At 41.8% G+C, this 14,717-nt stretch overlaps 1 protein-coding gene across 1 annotated transcript in view; it reads right to left on the reverse strand.

Annotated features, from left to right (window-relative positions):
- Window positions 1–14,717, reverse strand: part of NPAS3 (neuronal PAS domain protein 3) — a 600,688-nt gene that overhangs the window by 94,134 nt on the left and 491,837 nt on the right. The window contains exon 7 of the mRNA XM_044272150.1: window positions 7,948–8,066. Within this exon, the coding sequence (XP_044128085.1) occupies window positions 7,948–8,066 (119 nt within the window). The remainder of the gene's footprint in view (window positions 1–7,947; window positions 8,067–14,717) is intronic.

Consider the following 14,717-nt stretch of genomic DNA (forward strand, 5'->3'; position numbering starts at 1 on the left):
GAGGAAGGAGCAGTACTGGAGGTATGTGAGGAAGCAAATGATTTGGTGAACAATGCACCATCCCCACTAAATGAAATCCTTATGGTAGTAAAAAAAAACGGGGACTTAATACAAGACATCTCAATGCAGCTCGGAGTAATTCAATCTGATGTGGCCCTGATAAGGGATGATGTTATAAAGATAAGGGACAGAGTCACGACCATAGAAAAAACTGTTGTAATATTAGAAAAGGAGGTTAAAATTCTCAAAACTGAAACCCCCACTTTGAGATCGGAGACTAATGTTTCTCTCCATTATTTTTTGTGGAAAGAGCACACCGGGTCACATGGGGTGAACCAATTCCTGGAAGGCAGCCACGGACACTCCTTGCTAAGATATTGGTTTCGCGAGATAGGGACATGATTTTGAGAAGAGCAAGAGAGTGCCCCCCTATTGTATATAATGGGAACAGATTTTTCTAAGGATATTCAAGATAAGAGACGTAGCTATATGAAAGTGAAGAAACGTCTCCAGAAATAAAATATGGAAATACTCATTTGTCTACCCGGCTAAACTGTGGATAATTATGCACAGTGACAACTTCTTTTTTGACACACCATATCTTGTGGTGGACTGGCTTGATTGGAATAATATATGAGTGGCCTCTGGCGTGGGTGGTAGGAGGACGGAGAGAGGTCTTAGTTTAGAGATCTGTTACAGGAATGTGGCGGATCAATAAGTGTGGGAGGGGGGTGGATTGCGATCCGTCTCCCTTTGGGGGTGGGGAGTTAGGAAACCTGAGTCATTTTATATTTGACCATCTCACGGGTTGATTGATGATGATTAGAATATTAACCTGGAATGTTTGGGGCCTTGGTGATAAGATAAAAAGGCAGACTGTTTCCGATTTGCTTCAGAGACACTTACCTGTGAATGTAAGTTTGGTGGAGACTCATTTTACTCAAGGCAAGATCCCTCGACTTGGTGGGGGTTGGGCTGCACAGGTCTATCACTCCACTTTTACTAGTTATTCTAGGAGTGACAGTATTAATTCACAAACAGATACGATTTTTTATGTTTGGCATCCTCTATTGATAAGCAGGGGAGATATGTTTTTCTTTATGGAAAGCTCGACGGGAAATTATGTATTCTGGCCTTTAACTATATTCCTCCTCCTTTTTCTATTCATTTACTTAATTGTTTGATGGATTTTATGGATCAGTCGCCAGACTGTCCGTCTATAGTGAACGGGGATTTTAATTGTGTTATTAATCCAGAGATTGATAGGATATCGATGGGAGGTAATATTTGCACCCCTGTTCAAGGGTCCCCGCTGGCTCGTTTTTGCCAGGAGCCTATTCCTGTGTTATTAAATCTGGAAACTCTATGTCCAGAATAGATCTGGCACTGATAAATAAAGGCTATGTGAGCTGTATTAAATGGATGAAACATGAGGGTTCGTCTTTATTAGACCATGTACTTTTTTCGTTGGAGCTATGTATGGTTGATAACAATTATAATGTGAAACCCCCTTTAGATTGAACCCCCATTGGTTATCAATAATGGATAATCATGAACTGATAAAAAAATTGAATATTTCCTTTTGGGCATAGGAATTATGGATCAATGAAGTCCCACTATGTGAAGTCCCACCATTTAAAGCCTTTATGAGGTTTTTTTTTATTAGTAATATTTCTAATCTGAGAAAATGTTATGCTATAAAGGAGAAGGAATTGGAGGAAGCAGCTGTTGCCGGAATGGATAATTTCACCAGGAGCAAAACAGGGAAATTATGCAGAAGACAAGTCAGGCTTTTTCTGACTTTCTTCTGGATAAGGCCCGACAGAGGCTTTTCTTTAGAGGACAAAAATATTTTTCCGAATCGGATTGTCCAGAACACACAGGGAGTACTGTGTACAGTTCTGGGCTCCTGTAAACAAGGCAGACATAGCAGAGCTGGAGAGGGTCCAGAGGAGGGCAACTAAGGCAATAACTGGAATGGGGCAACTAGAGTACCCTGAAAGATGATCAAAATTAGGGTTATTCACTTTAGAAAAAGGGGAGATCTAATTAATATGTATAAATATATCAGGGGTCAGTACAGAGATCTCTTCATCTATTTATCCCCAGGACTGTGACTGTGACGAGAGGACATCCTCTGCGTCTGGAGGAAAGAAGGTTTGTACACAAACATAAAAAAGGATTCTTTACGGTAAGAGCAGTGAGACTATCAAACTCTCTGCCTGAGGAGGTGGTGATGGTGAGTACAATAAAGGAATTCAAGAGGGGCCTGGATGTATTTCTGGAGTGTAATAATATTACAGGATATAGCTACTAGAGACAGGTCGTTGATCCAGGGAGTTATCCTGATTGCCTGATTGGAGTCGGGAAGGAATTTTGGCTTCTACCGTTATATAAATCAGAAAATGCGCTCTCAGATGATGCGATTGATTCATATTTGGACTCCATTTCTCTTCCAGCTCTTACAGATAATCAAAGAGAATCTCTTAAGATGGATCTCTGTCTTCAAGAGATGGAGGATGCAATCAAGGCCTGTTCAGGAAACTTTTCTCCTGGATCGGATGGACTCCCATATGAATTTTATCGCAAGTATAGGGAGGTTACCCTACCCTGTTTATTGAGGGTATTCTCTGATTCAATAGAGGAGGGTGCCCTTCCAGAATCAATGACACAAGCTGTGATCACAGTTATATTGAAGAAGGGTAAGGATCCTCTTGATTTGGAGTCTTATAGACCTATTTCTCTTCTTAATACTGATGTTAAGCTTCTCTCAAGGATCCTTGATACAAGTCTTTCTAAGGTTATAATATCAATTATACACCCAACCAAAACGGCTTTATTACTAATAAAGGGACTCATTATAATCTTCACCGGCTCCTGGGGGGGTCTTACTGTCCATCCTGTCTCTAGATGCCTCAAAGGCCTTTGACAGGGTGGAGTGGAGATTCCTTTGGAGAGTGTTACAGAAGATGGGATTTGGCACTAGGTTTATTAATATGATCAAGCTTTTGTATAGCTCTCCTACCAAAGGACTTAATATAAATGGGGTTCTTACAAGAAGTAGCTCTATGAGCAGAGGCACCCTGTCAGGGATGCCCACTCTCCCCGCTTTTATTTGATATTTATTCGGAGCCTCTTGGGAGCCTCTTGCTTCTAGGGTTAGACAATATCCTCAGATTTTCAATTTTTTTTATTTTTTATGTGGCATAGGTAGTGGGGAATGGGGATATATTTTCATTTACAGAGTTAGTACAAAGAGAAAATGTATGGAATTTATCTTGGTTTACGTATTTTCAGTTAAGATCTGCACTTTTGAGTGTTAAAAAAAAGATAGGTTTGAAATAGACACTTCTACACATTTGAATGATTTGATAGGGAATTTAGGGCAAAAGGTTAAGATTTCTCAACTCTATAAAGTTCTACTTAAAACACGGTTTGGTGATATATGTTCTTCGGGACAGAAGGCTTGGCAAATTGATTGTCCAACGAGCCATCTCAAAGACTGGGATAATATATTTGCAAATTTAAAATTATTTACTTATAATTTTAATCACGTTTTGGTCCAAATTAATATCTTACACAGAATTTATATTACACCTGTATGGCTCAATAGATGTGGTCTAAGGAACACTCCCAACTGTCCATGGTGTGATGCACCCGAGGCGGACTATTTGCATATGTTTTGGTCTTGTGTAGAATAGAAACATTATTGGGTTGCAATCCATAAATGTATTACACATAAATTGAAAGTTGTGATTCCATCTACGGTGGAATGTTGGCCATTGAGTGATCTCTACAAGGTGGGATGTCATAAATATAAAAGAACCATTCTGATTAAAATAATGTTCTTGACGAGACTCCTGATAGCACGGTCTTGGTTCTCGCGAAATGCTCCAAGTATGAATACATGGTTAAATCTTGTCGATATGATTAAAAGATACGAAAATATCTTACATAAGCAAAGAGATACTGAGGCTAAATGGACTAGAATCTGGGGAGAATGGAAGTTTTAGGGTTTTCCTGCCTCTATTCCCTCATTATCACCTCTGTCTTGTTGTCGCAGAGGATGGGAGACACACTGCAAATGGGAGGGTTGTTTGGGGGGATTTAGGGGACTAAGGGATATTAGGGAGAAGAAGAAAATAATAATGTAATTGGTTATAATGAATGTAATTGCTTGAATTTCCAATAAAATTTTATATACGTTATATAAAACAAAATATATTAAAATAGACAAATCACCAGGACCAGATGTCAAACACCACCGTATCCTAAGAGAATTAAGTAATGTCATAGGACTCTATACTGACAGGGAGTGTTCCTACAGGATTGGTGAATAGCAAATGTGATGCCAATATTCAAAAAAGGCCCAAATACAGAGCCGGTAAACTATAGGCCGGTAAGTTTAACATCTGTCGTGGGTAAACTGTTTGAAGGTTTTATAAGATATCCTATCATGAAGTACCTCAATGAAAATAAGCAAATAGTGCCATATCAGCATGAGGGATTGGTCATGTCAAACTAATTTAATCAGTTTCTATGAGGAGGTAAGTTCTAGACTTGACAGCGGCGAATCCATGGATGTCGTGTATCTATACTTCTCCAAAGCATTTGACACTGTACTGCATGAAAGGTTAGTATATAACATGAGAATGCTTAAACTGGAAGAAAATGTCTGTATGTGGGTAAGTAACTGTCTGAATGATAGAAAACAGAGGGTGGTTATTAATGGTACACACTCAGATTAGGTCACTGTCACTAGTGGAGTACCTCAGGGGTCAGTATTGGGCCCTATTCTCTTAATAATATTATTGATCATCTTGTAAGAAGGCTTGCACAGTAAAATATCAATATCAACAGTGGCAAATGTAAGGTTATGCACATGGGAAGGAATAATGCAAGTTACCTGTACATACTAAATGGTAAAACACTGGGTAACACTAACATAGAAAAGGACCTAGAAATTTTAGTGAACAGCAAACTAAGCAGTAGAAACCAGTGTCAGGCAGCTGCTGCCAAGGCCAATAAGATAATGGGTTGCATCAAAAGGGGCATAGATGCCCGAGATGAGAACATAGTCCTACCATTTTACAAATCACTAATCAGACCACACATGGAGGACTGTGTACAGTTCTGGGCTCCTGTGAACAAGGCAGAGCTGGAGAGGGTTCAGAGGAGGCAACTGGAAGAATAACTGGAATGGGGGACTACTGTACACTGAAAGATTATCAAAATTAGGGTTATTCACTTTAGAAAAAAGTGAGAGGGAGGTCGACTGAGGGGAGATCGAATAACTGTATAAATATATCAGGGGTCAGTACAGAGATCTCTCCCATCATCTATATATCCCCAGGACTGTGACAAGGGGACATCTTCTTCATCTGGAGGAAAGAAGGTTTGTACACAAACATAGAAGAGGATTCTTTACGGTAAGAGCAGTTAGATTATGGAACTCTCTACCTGAGGAGGTGGTGATGGTGAGTTCACTAAAAGAGTTCAAGAGGGGCCTGGATGTATTTCTGGAGTGTAATAATATTACAGGCTATAGCTACTAGAGAGAGATCGTTGATCCAAGGGAGTTATTCAGATTGCCTGATTGGAGTCAGGAAGGAATTTTTTATTCCCCTAAAGTGGGGAAAATTGGCTTCTACCTCACAGTTTTTTTTTGCCTTCCACTGGATCAAATTGCAGGATAACAGGCCGAACTGGATGGACAGATGTCTTTTATCGGCCTTATATACTATGTTACTATGTTACTAATAACACACAGTGGCTATAACTGCCTGTCATTTAATCACTTTCTAGCAAAGCCAGCAGGATGCCCAGTTTATGTTCCTGCAGCGTTGATGCCAGGTTTCTCCCACATACAAACAAGTATGACTGTGCTCTTTTTTTTTTTTTTATCCTCTTCCGCCTCAGGAGAGAGGAACCATCATGATTTTTTACACTGATGCTCTTCAAAGACACCTTTAGATTGTTGGCAGCCTGGGGGGGAATTCTCTCCCAGACAAAATTTGGAAGCAATATAAAGCCCTTGAAGTTGAAAAGCAAAGAAAAGGTAGGACAGAGAGAGCAGGGCAGAGAAAGGGGTGTGTGGGACAAAGGCTGAGATATTTTTTTAGCTTTCCCCTTCACTCTCCCTATAAGAAAAAAAAATCACATTCCGGGAACTACAGGATTACATGTGACAGAAAAGAGGAAATCCTTAATCTTGCGATAGTTATAGCCTGCTTTATAATTTAGGAGACAGTATAATGGAAAAAGATGGAATCTACTTAAACACACATATGTACTCGAAATGGAAAAGGGACAGTGGCAGGGGTATATTGAAAATTTGGTACCCAATGGCACATGCCACTCTACCGCTCTGCAAAGACAAAGCAGCAGTAACTAATGACCAGGACCAACTCTGTATCTACTACAGTGCAAGAGCTGAAGGACCTGTAATGACAATAAGTCATGTGATCAGTGCAGGAGGGTCAAAGCTTAGCAGAGGAGAGAAGTGGTAGTGAAGGACCTGTGATGATGTCACCATTATATGATCAGTACAGGAGGGGGCATAGCTCTGCAGAGGAGAGGAGAGGTGGTAGTGAAGGACCTGTGATGATGTCCCCATCATGTCATCAGTGCAGGAGGACCAAAGCTCAGCAGAAGAGAAGTGGTATCGAAGGACCTGATGCTATCACCATCATGTGATCAGTACAGGAGGGGCAGAGATCAGCAGAGGAGTGGAGAAGTGGTCACGAAAGACCTGTGATGATGTCACCATCATGTGATCAGTACAGATGGGGGTGGAGTTCAGCAGTGGAAAAGTGAGAAGCATGTGAAAACTTGGACGTTGTAGTCCTCTCCTTTTATACTCCCTCTCTGAATTGTCCTCTGATATCCTATAATAACAGCCTAGTTATGATGAGAATTGTAATCCTCTTTTCTAAACCTTCACTGAAATATCGTCTCTTATCCCTTAATGTGGCGTGGACATGCTGGAAGTTGTAGTCCTCTCCTCTTATACTCCCTTCCTGAAATATTCTCTGACATCTCATAATGGTGTAGACATGCTGGGAGCTGAGGTTCCCACCTCTAATACACCCTCCCTGAAATGTAGTCTGATATTCCATAATAACACACTAGACATGTTGGCAGTTGCAGTCCTCTACTCTTATATCCTTAGTCCTCTCTGAAATGTCCTCTGATATCCGATAATAACGACCTGAACCTGCTGGGAGTTGTGGTCTTCTCCTCCTATATCTCCTCTCTGTAATTACCTCTGTCCCAGGTATGGTGTCCTCCATTTGGGGGTAAGTGGTCACCCTGCCCAGCTGGAAGCCTGCCAACTTGTGAGCGTTGCCGCTACCTCTTGCAGTCCATGAGCCTAGACTACAATGTATGGCAGCTCGGAGCTGCCGTAGATTTCAGTCTTCTTTTACGCCCAAAAAACTAGTGGAAAGATAAATGTGCTGGGGCCACAGGTCCCACCTCACCCATTTCTCATAAAGTGGTGAGGGTGACATGCAAACGCCATTTACACCTAGATTTAGACTTGGTGGCTCTTAAAAAGTACACAAACATAGAAGAGGATTCTTTCTGGAGTATAATAATATTACAGGCTACAGCTACTAGAGAGGGGTTGTTGATCAAGGGAGTTATTCTGATTGCCTGGAATTTTTTAATCCCCTAAAGTGGGGAAATTTGGCTTCTACCTCACAGTTTTTTTTTTTTTTTGCCTTCCTCTGGATCAACTTGCAGGATGACAGGCCGAACTGGATGGACAAATGTCTTTTTTGAGCCTTATGTACTATGTTACTATGTAAACACAGGGTATGTGACTTTTTTTTACACCAGTAAACTGATGTAGGATGAATGATAAATTCCCCCCATAGTCCTATGTATTAACAGAAAGCTCACAGTTGCTATGACCTTATTATGCAACCAAATTCTCTAACTTACCTTGTACCCCGAGGATTTAATATGCACCCCTCTCTTAGTCAGAGTTGACTTCATCCGAATGAAGAAAGACCTTTCTAGAGAGTTGTCCTGAGGGAGGATCCCGGGGCTGGAGGACTCCACTATAAAAAAAACATGGACAATGTCAACACAGAGGAAAGCTATGGGTCTAATTTCATTTACATCAGCACCTTAAAATTATGAAGTACATTTATAATTAAAGTCCTACATTTTGCTGTCCCTAGCGTTAACACCTTTCTGCAAAAATAAAATAAAAATTATATATATATATATATATATATATATATAATATACACACACACACTCTCACCTAAAGATATATTAGGAACACCATATTAATACGGTGTTGGACCCCCTTTTGCCTTCAGAACTGCCTTAATTCTACGTGCCCATATTGATAGGATAGCATCTTGCAGTTGATGGAGATTTGAGGGATTCACATCCAGGGCACGAAGCTCCCGTTCCACCACATCCCAAAGATACTCTATTGGGTTGATATCTGATGACTGTGGGGGCCATTTTAGTACAGTGAACTCCTTGTCATGTTCAAGAAACCAATTTGAAATGATTCGAGCTTTGTGACATGGTGCATTATCCTGCTGGAAGTAGCCATCAGAGGATGGGTACATGGTGGTCATGAAGGGATGGACATGGTCAGAAACAATGCTCAGGTAGCCCGTGGCATTTAAACGATGGCCAATTGGCACTAAAGGGCCTAAAGTGTGCCCAGAAAACATCCCCCACACCATTACACCACCACCACCAGCCTGCACAGTGGTAACAAGGCATGATGGATACATGTTCTCATTCTGTTCACGCCAAATTCGGACTCTACCATTTGAATGTCTCAACAAAAATCGAGACTCATCAGACCAGGCAACATTTTTCCAGTCTTCAACAGTCCAAATTTGGTGAGCTCGTGCAAATTGTAGCCTCTTTTTCCTATTTGTAGTGGAGATGAGTGGTACCCGGTGGGGTCTTCTGCTGCCCACCTTTCTTTCCCATTCTGACATTTAGTTTGGAGTTCAGGAGATTGTCTTGACCAGGTCCACAACCCTACATGCATTGAAGCAACTGATTGAAGCAACTGCCATGTGATTGGTTGACTAGATAATCGCATTAATAAGAAATAGAACAGGTGTTCCTAATAATTCTTTAGGTGAGTGTATATATACACACAGTTGCAAGAAAAAGTATGTGAACCCTTAGGAATTATATGGATTTCTGCACAAATTGGTCATAAAATGTGATCTAATCTAGGGTTGTTGCGGGTATCAAAATTTCGATACCCAATCGATAATTCTGTCACGGTATTGATACGATACCGGGATTTCCGTTTTTTCGATACTGGGCTGCGCTTCTGCACAGTCTAGTATCTCTGAACATGAGCGCACTGCTGTCGGCGCGCTCATGTTCTCTCAGCAGCACGGGGAAAAGGAAGCTGTCCTCCCTCCCCCAGTGCTTTTGTTGCCACCAATGAGAAGAGAGGGGCGGAGGAGGGGTGGGCGCACTGCGCCACCAATGAAAAGAGAGGGGCAGGCGCACTGCGCCACCAATGAGAAGAGAGGGGCGGGCGCACTGCGCCACCAATGATAGGACTATTCCCACACAGAGCGGCGCCCAGCGATGTCCCAGCACTCACCATTATTCCTGGGTGCCGCTCCGTTCATCCGCAGTGCCCCATTACTGTCTACTCTCCTGCTCCATATGCTGATTACTATCGGTGTTCCTTCTCCCTGTGCTGCTATTGGACAGCGCTACAGCCAGGGAGAAGGAACGCCCACTAGTGAAGCTGATGTCTCCTCCCCATCGCTCCGATAGTAATTAGCATATAGAGCAGGAGAGGAGACAGTAATGGGGCACAGCGGGCAAATGGAGCGGCACCCAGGAACAATGGTGAGTGCTGGGACATCTCTGGGCGCCGCTCTGTGTAGCCTGATACTTAGTCTGGACCCAGGAAAAGTAGTCAGTCAGTCTTTAACACATAATACAGGGGGTGGGTGTCGGCAGCAGAATCGCATTGCCGACACCCTGCCCCTGACAGGGAGCTGTGATCGGCGGCAGTTAACCCCTCAGGTGTGGCACCTGGGGTGGTTAACAGCCGCTGATATGCTGCCAGTACTCGCCTCCTGTATTAGGGGTCATTATCATTGGTGGAGCAGTGTGCCCCCCCTCAACCGCCCATCCCATTAAAATCATTGGTGACACAGTGCGCCGGCCCCTCTCAACCCCCCAGTATAAAAATCATTGGTGGCAGTGGCCACAGGGTCCTCTCCCCTCCCCATCATTGGTGGTGCAGTGGCAGCTTCTGATCGGAGCCCCAGCTGTGTAAGGGGGTATAAATCACCCCCTTTTCCCAATTTCACATATAAAATATATAAATAATAAACATATTACATATCGCCACGTCAGAAAAGTCCAAACTTAAAATATTTAAAAAAAATCTATGTGGTGAATGCCGGAACAGAAAAAATAAATAAAAACTGCGCAATTCGCCATTTTTTAAAATGCGGAATGCACGTGGATTTTTTGGTTTATTTTTTCGCGTGGTATCGAATGGTATCGAGTATCACAATACTTTTTCATGATATCGAAACCGAATCAAAAATTTGGTAACGCAACAACTCTAATCTAATCTTCATCTAAGTCACAACAATAGACAATCACAGTCTGCTTAAACTACTAATACACAAAGAATTAAATGTTACCATGTTTTTATTGAACACACAATGTAAACATTCACAGTGGAGGTGGAAAAAGTAGGTTTAAGCAGACTGTGATTGTCTATTGTTGTGACTTAGATGAAGATCAGATCACATTTTATGACCAATTTGTGCAGAAATCCATATAATTCCTAAGGGTTCACATACTTTTTCTTGTAACTGTATACATACATATACACACACACAAATTTCTGGTGAAAATGATTCAAGAGTATATAATTACAATTATGCAGACGCTACTTATAATATTTAAATAACTGATTATGACCAATAAGCCATTTGCTACAAAAAGCACCAATCTGTTCTTCGAGTTAGTGTCTTTATTCTGGCAAGGAAGAGGTTAATAGAGAAAAAGCGTTAATGCCATGAATTGGGGTTAAGTATCATCACTACACCAGATAATTCTCTTCTCTAATCCAGTGGAATCAAACCTATTTCTTTTATCACAGGGCTCCCATTTTGAATTAAACAAGCTCATTAGTTCTAATCAAAAGCTTCAAGATCAAAAACTGGAGTGTCGGCTTCAGATCCAGCTGGTTCTAGGATCCGATGCTCAGCTTCACCAGAGAACAGGATCACAGAAGCCTCACGGTGGGGTGGGCCAGGAGAGATCGAGAAAACATTGCACGTCCTAACTAGTGCAAGAGGACTATGTTCAGTATTAGGTGTCAGATCTGCCTTTATCTTCAGTGCACTGAGAACAGGTCCTCGCACTGCTGCTATTTGTGCATACTGTGAAGCTCTTAATGGCAGTTAAAATTTTGCCTTCTTCATGGAGCAGATTGTGAGGAAAACGATATACATTGTAAGAAGGTACAAGGAATCATCGTGGATGATAGGTACGTATCACCGAGATTCCTGGCCTCGGAGTAAGAGATGGTTTTTATGTGTCAGCAGCAGTTGTTGTTTGACACCTTGATACTTAGTATGACTATAATAGATGATCCGGGACCGGCTCTTACTGGGAGTAGTAAAAGTGCTGTGTGGGTGACTACTCCCCATGTTCCAGGCCGGGTTTTGCCAAGCATAAAAAACTACCAGCACTGCCAGGTGGAGAGGATTACCTCCGTCTGACAGTGGAGCTCAGGAGGTCTGTGTGCTGGGATCTGAGGGCTGGGTTGGGATCTGCGCTTGAGCCGGGCTGGAGGGCTCAGATGCCTGTGAGGGCGAACAGGCCGCCTAACGCCTGCCTGTGGACTTGACAAGGCAGAACTTCCAACAGGGTGTGAGGTAACACCCAAGAGAAAAGGTGACTGTTTTATATATGAACTTTTCATGTGCGTGAACGATCACCAAGTAACTTGCGTTTTTGTTTTGCTTTCACTTGTGAATAAACACAGATGTTTTGAACCAAGAACTTGTACTTTGCCTCTTTGCTGCACCCGCTAATCCTAACTACCAGAGCGAATCCCCACAACATCTTGACCTTGAATTGATCACAACAGTGGAACATAAAGAAAACCCTAACGGTACTTCGTAAAGGTTAGTTCAGTTATTGCTTTCCTCTTATACCAAAGCAGTCCTTCATATTAAAAGAATGGTTAAAATGCCTGTACCCACTGTCCTGGTAACCAGCCATCAAATATATTGTGTGGAATCTCTGACCTGACATTGTGAATGAGTTGAGTTTCTGATATTCTAAGCCCCAAGCACATGGAGACATTATAGCTCCATTTTTATGGATGTGCAAGGTGTTTACATAGAAATGAGACAAAAATAAATTGTGGAGTTCACATTGCAAAGGCATTCTACCTTAAAAACTCTGCTTTTAGGTGAGAATATCGACAATACAGGCACTTGATTATTATGTGGCCCTGTAGTACGGGGTCACACAGAAATTTGTGTGCCACTACACAGTCTCTTGCATACAGCTCTACAGTGTCCTTGAAGCTTTAAGGTTTACTTGAGTTTTCCAAATAAGTTTGCATAATCACTATGCTTCGTTGTACAATCACAACTGTGAAGGAACAGTTATGTTTGGGCTTCCCTAATTTATTTTCCGTCATATTATTCCCTGTTTCAGCTGCACAGCTAGATGAATTTCACTCAGAAGCAGGGGGTGTCTACCTTCTGCCAGTATGTACTACTGTGACATCCGTTCCCTTACTTCCCATTATGTTTTCCAGCTGTGGACCTCACAGAACAGATAAGGAGGGGGTGGGATCACACTTACAGAAAGGCATGAGGCTACTGTGATCTTCAGAAGCTGCGTAGGAGCAGTTATTTTATCAGGCTCAGGATCTTAGCAAGCTTTGACATGCCCTCACTTCCTCCCAGTTGTCTTCTGAACCTCTCCAACTTAGTGGTCATGACTTCAGGTGGATGCAGGCATATTTTTTAAATGAAGTGTTTTAGAAATTTGCTACTTACACCATTCTCTATTGAATGTTGTGAACGTAATCCTGCTTATGACATTACAAGTGATGGAGTATTTCCTTGGGTCTGCAAAAATTCCTAACCCTAACATTATACTCTGACTGGTAAGTATAACTCAGCCATTTTTTATTTGTAAGCACAAACTCTAAAATTTATCATATATATATATATACAGGGAGTGCAGAATTATTAGGCAAGTTGTATTTTTGAGGATTAATTTTATTATTGAACAACAACCATGTTCTCAATGAACCCAAAAAACTCATTAATATCAAAGCTGAATATTTTTAGAAGTAGTTTTTAGTTTGTTTTTAGTTTTAGCTATTTTAGGGGGATATCTGTGTGTGCAGGTGACTATTACTGTACATAATTATTAGGCAACTTAACAAAAAACAAATATATACCCATTTCAATTATTTATTTTTACCAGTGAAACCAATATAACATCTCAACATTCACAAATATACATTTCTGACATTCAAAAACAAAACAAAAACAAATCAGTGACCAATATAGCCACCTTTCTTTGCAAGGACACTCAAAAGCCTGCCATCCATGGATTCTGTCAGTGTTTTGATCTGTTCACCATCAACATTACGTGCAGCAGCAACCACAGCCTCCCAGACACTGTTCAGAGAGGTGTACTGTTTTCCCTCCTTGTAAATCTCACATTTGATGATGGACCACAGGTTCTCAATGGGGTTCAGATCAGGTGAACAAGGAGGCCATGTCATTAGTTTTTCTTCTTTTATACCCTTTCTTGCCAGCCACGCTGTGGAGTACTTGGACGCGTGTGATGGAGCATTGTCCTGCATGAAAATCATGTTTTTCTTGAAGGATGCAGACTTCTTCCTGTACCACTGCTTGAAGAAGGTGTCTTCCAGAAACTGGCAGTAGGACTGGGAGTTGAGCTTGACTCCATCCTCAACCCAAAAAGGCCCCACAAGCACATCTTTGATGATACCAGCCCAAACCAGTACTCCACCTCCACCTTGCTGGCGTCTGAGTCGGACTGGAGCTCTCTGCCCTTTACCAATCCAGCCATCTGGCCCATCAAGACTCACTCTCATTTCATCAGTCCATAAAACCTTGAGATATCAGTCTTGAGATATTTCTTGGCCCAGTCTTGACTTTTTAGCTTGTGTGTCTTGTTCAGTGGTGGTCGTCTTTCAGCCTTTCTTACCTTGGCCATGTCTCTGAGTATTGCACACCTTGTGCTTTTGGGCACTCCAGTGATGTTGCAGCTCTGAAATATGGCCAAACTGGTGGCAAGTGGCATCTTGGCAGCTGCACGCTTGACTTTTCTCAGTTCATGGGCAGTTATTTTGCGCCTTGGTTTTTCCACACGCTTCTTGCGACCCTGTTGACTATTTTGAATGAAACGCTTGATTGTTCGATGATCACGCTTCAGAAGCTTTGCAATTTTAAGAGTGCTGCATCCCTCTGCAAGATATCTCACTATTTTTGACTTTTCTGAGCCTGTCAAGTCCTTCTTTTGACCCATTTTGCCAAAGGAAAGAAAGTTGCCTAATAATTATGCACACCTGATATAGGGTGTTGATGTCATTAGACCACACCCCTTCTCATTACAGAAATGCACATCACCTAATATGCTTAATTGGTAGTAGGCTTTCGAGCCTATACAGCTTGGAG

This window comes from Bufo gargarizans, chromosome 11, assembly GCF_014858855.1.
Source record: "Bufo gargarizans isolate SCDJY-AF-19 chromosome 11, ASM1485885v1, whole genome shotgun sequence".
NCBI classification, from domain to species: domain Eukaryota; kingdom Metazoa; phylum Chordata; class Amphibia; order Anura; family Bufonidae; genus Bufo; species Bufo gargarizans.